This window comes from Acanthisitta chloris, unplaced genomic scaffold, assembly GCF_000695815.1.
Source record: "Acanthisitta chloris isolate BGI_N310 unplaced genomic scaffold, ASM69581v1 scaffold17362, whole genome shotgun sequence".
NCBI lineage: Eukaryota > Metazoa > Chordata > Aves > Passeriformes > Acanthisittidae > Acanthisitta > Acanthisitta chloris.
The window spans coordinates 375,723-379,566 of NW_008659071.1; the positions used below are offsets into that span (position 1 = coordinate 375,723).

Sequence of the window (3,844 nt, forward strand, 5' to 3'; positions counted from 1 at the left end):
TGACTCAATTTTAGTTTTTTTCAAGAGTGAAATTAAAAATTTTTAGGCATTTCAAAATCTTTGTATCTTGTAACAACTACAATGCTTAAGCAATTGAAAAATATTTCCAAACACAAAAAAATTACTTAGCAATATGATACATATTAATGTGGCTGAAAGAAGAAGATAGCAAATATTTCCAAATCCACTTTTCTTTAAAACTGCTATAATAAAACATCTGTTATTCCCAACTGTAAATGGCTTATTCTATGTTTCCATACCTTTAGAACATTTGGATCTCAGCGGCCTCCAAAAAAGGCAATATGCTGCTCTTTTCTTGCCCAAAGGATAGATAAACTAACACTTTATCACGCCCAAATGATTTCTTCTTAGTAAGTTACAGTTTATCAATTTTAATTTTATTCTAGCAGTAATATATATTATATTATTCTTAGTTGCAAAAATAATTATGAACAGAGTTCCATTCAGAACACAGTGCTAAATTATGATTAGTTCTTATCTGTTCTGTAAGTAATTTTATTCACATTATTTTAAGAAGCATGACCTAAGCTCTATCACCCAACATAATTGTTCTTCACATCAAGATCATTTCTGTGGTGGAGCTTTCTCAATGAAAAAGAGAGTGTGGTTTCTTACTAATGTTAATTTAAGCGAGTAGCCCATTTTTAACGTCAGATGGTAAGAGAGTGTTTTTAATCTTTCAGTAATTTGTATTTGATATAAAGTTAATGTGAATAGAAAAATCTATATTAGCCCTGTCTCATTAAACTCTCAGAGTACATGGTGATGATAAAAGGGTACTTTTTAAACTTGAGATAGCTAATGCGATAAAAAATACCTTTAGCACATTGTTGTGAAGACACAATCTTAATGTCTTTCCAATTCTATTAGCTGACTTTAAAGATGGAAAACCATGTTAAGGAGTATTTCACAAGATGTCAGCACACAATTTTAAAAAGATCCTTTTTCATCATTTAGACAAAGCCTCACAGGCAAAACAGACAATGAGTGTTCTACCGGATAAAAATGATGATTAGAGATAATAAATACTATGGAACAAGTTCATTAGCATTACAAAAGGATTTCTCACAATCAAAGCTCACCACAATATAGAAAGGCAGAAAATATGGGTTAAAAGTGCCAATTTGTTTTGCCCCATCTCCAGATGAATTATTTGGGTGATGAAATATATAGGTCAGGCATCAAAGCATGAAGCGAAATGCTCTGGCACCATCACACAATGCAATACTGAGTGAGGTTGGGGACTGATCCCTGTGAACTCTGCCTACGGATAAGTGAGTATGTGGTGCATCATGCAAACACAAAAGAAGAAATGCCTAGGCTGTGAAGGAGATACCAAAGAGTCTGGTAACAAAATGAAAAAATATGTATGGTTCAGAAGTTCATTATGAAATTGCAACTAACCACACAAATTCTAAACAGCTAAAAGTGTTTAATCTGATCTTTTAATCACTTAGTCTAGTTGCTTGTCTGTCTCAAGGACAGGCTTCAAAAGGAAAGAAGCTTTATCTTCCCTTTTAAAAAAAGAAGATGGCTTCTGGGACAGGAATTGCAGTGGCAAATCCTGAAGACAAGCCCTATATAAATTTTCAGTTGTTCCCTTTGGAAACGGGGCTCTACTGCAGTGGTCTAGCACATGCAAAATAGGTACAGCAGGTTGACAATTAATTACACTTCCTGCTACAATGGACACCCACACAAACTGTTTTATTCTGGTACAATGCATTTATCCTTGAAGTATACACTGGTTTTGAACTATTGATGTATTACTGTTACTGTAAAGATTCTGAGGGTAGGTATAGCCTTATTTCAGAACCAGCAGCCCCCAAACAAATCACAGAAAATTTTTAAGCTAGGTAGTATCTCTTTTTATCTTCAAAAGCCTATTTAGGAGAGAAGGCTTCCCATTCATGAAAACTCTTGAGATTTCGATTCTCACACAACGTAACATCTACACCAGGAACACTGAAACATCACAGCTAGCACTCACCATGAGTCATATGCAGGTCTAGAGATCTTCTATATCCCGAGCATCTGTCATAATAACCTTGACAATAGTACCTCAGCTTTTCTGACACTGTAAAACTTAGTAATGTATTTCTTGAGTTTCAGAGAAATGGAACACATTTTGAAGGCAACTGCTGTGTAACTCACCCCTGAAGAGTTCACCGTTCCCAAGGTGGATGTCTGAGGGACTCTGGCTGAAGATGGGCTACGATTTAGAGAATGAGACCTGTTCACTGAGGACGCTCGCTGGATTTGCAGAGGTGCTTTGGCTGAAAAGGGACGTTGCTCAGCTGCCTGTGACTGCATAGTCAATATTGATATTGAACGAGGGCAGCTCACAGAACGCCTTATTGGACCTGTGGATGATGTGGGGGATGAATATGATGGAGATTTTACATTTTTGGTTCCAGGTTTCCAGTTCATTCTACCTGCAGACAAATTAAATGAATGATGTAATTACTTATTATTTCTCTTAATGCCCATTTTTCAGTCTATATGAGAACATTTATTTCTTAGTCATACTCAGCTTTAATCAGGTAGACTCCAGACCTCTATAACATGCAGCAGATTTACAAGAGAGGGTACGTGCCCTACAGGTCAAAAAGTATGTGACTACTGGTTTTCCTGACTGTAAGAATAAGGAAACAGGAGAGCAAAGTGGCCAATGGATCCCATATTTGCAGATCTGGTATTCCTCATCTGCTCCTGCACAGCTGTACAGTTTTTTTTAATTCAGTCACCTGCTAAATAAATGCTGCTATGAAAAATAAAATTTTAGAAGTAGCACTACACGTGCAATTACATGATGAAATTCTTTGAGAATTCTACTCTACTAAAACAAAAAATAACATGCTGTATCTATTAATTTAGGAAATATTTTAAAGAAAATGAAACAAGCAAACCAGAGTTCAGACCTGAGGTACAAATGTTGATGCATTCCAAAATACTGAAGAATTTCATACAATTCATTGTGAATGCTAGACTTACTTGGAAAAATGATCATTTAACTTGCCTGATCGTTCCAAAGATTTGTATTTATCTTCTTCAAGATCATATGAAACTTTTTTCTCTTTTTTTTCATTGTGATCTTCCTTTTCAGTTTCTTCTCCTGATTCTGACACACTGCTACTGCTATCACAGCTGCTATCACTATTGTAGTTCTTGAGTTTCCTTAAGTGATGTGCACTTTCTGGCATTGAACACAAGGGCTAAAACAAAAATCCAAAACCAAACAAAAAATAATTAATCCCAAAGGAACAGAACAGGTGACTATCACACTATCAGGTCCCTGATTCAGGCAGGCACAGGAAGGATTTGCGCAGCTATAGACCCTCCCTAATTAGATTGGAAGTTTGTCCTAAATTTTAGTATAAATGCTTAAATATTTCATTACATTCACAGCACAGTCATTCTAATCTTTCTCACATGAAGAGCAGCATAATATAGTAAGGGAAGGAAAAATTATTTTATTATGACTTGCACTACCAGACATCAAATTATCATCTGAAATCATAAATCAAGTGGTACAGAATACCATTTACAATCAGTTTAGGTCCCTCACTGATATTTGCAATTACTAAAACTACATTTTAACAATGATCCACATGAAGTAAAAAAATGCATCAGGGAACTTTGGCTGTTACACTTCTGAAAAAGCAAGTGATGACACCACATCCTGCAGAGAGCAGCAACTGGAAGAATATAGCAAGCTATTACTGGGTGTTCTTGGTCCCCCATAGCATTCAGTGTCATTAACTAATTAATCTTGTGATATTACCAAGGATACTGAGAGACAAAAAAAAATCAAAAAGTAGGT

General features: G+C 35.5%; 1 protein-coding gene across 1 annotated transcript in view; it reads right to left on the reverse strand.

Moving 5' to 3' along the window:
- Nucleotides 1–3,236, reverse strand: part of LOC103797077 (tubulin polyglutamylase TTLL7-like) — a gene marked incomplete at its 5' end in the record, with an annotated part of 14,009 nt that extends 10,773 nt beyond the window's left edge. Inside the window, 2 exons of the mRNA XM_009069272.1 lie at nucleotides 2,176–2,452; nucleotides 3,037–3,236. Of these exons, the coding sequence (XP_009067520.1) occupies nucleotides 2,176–2,452; nucleotides 3,037–3,236 (477 nt within the window). The remainder of the gene's footprint in view (nucleotides 1–2,175; nucleotides 2,453–3,036) is intronic.
- Nucleotides 3,237–3,844: the final 608 nt, after the last annotated feature.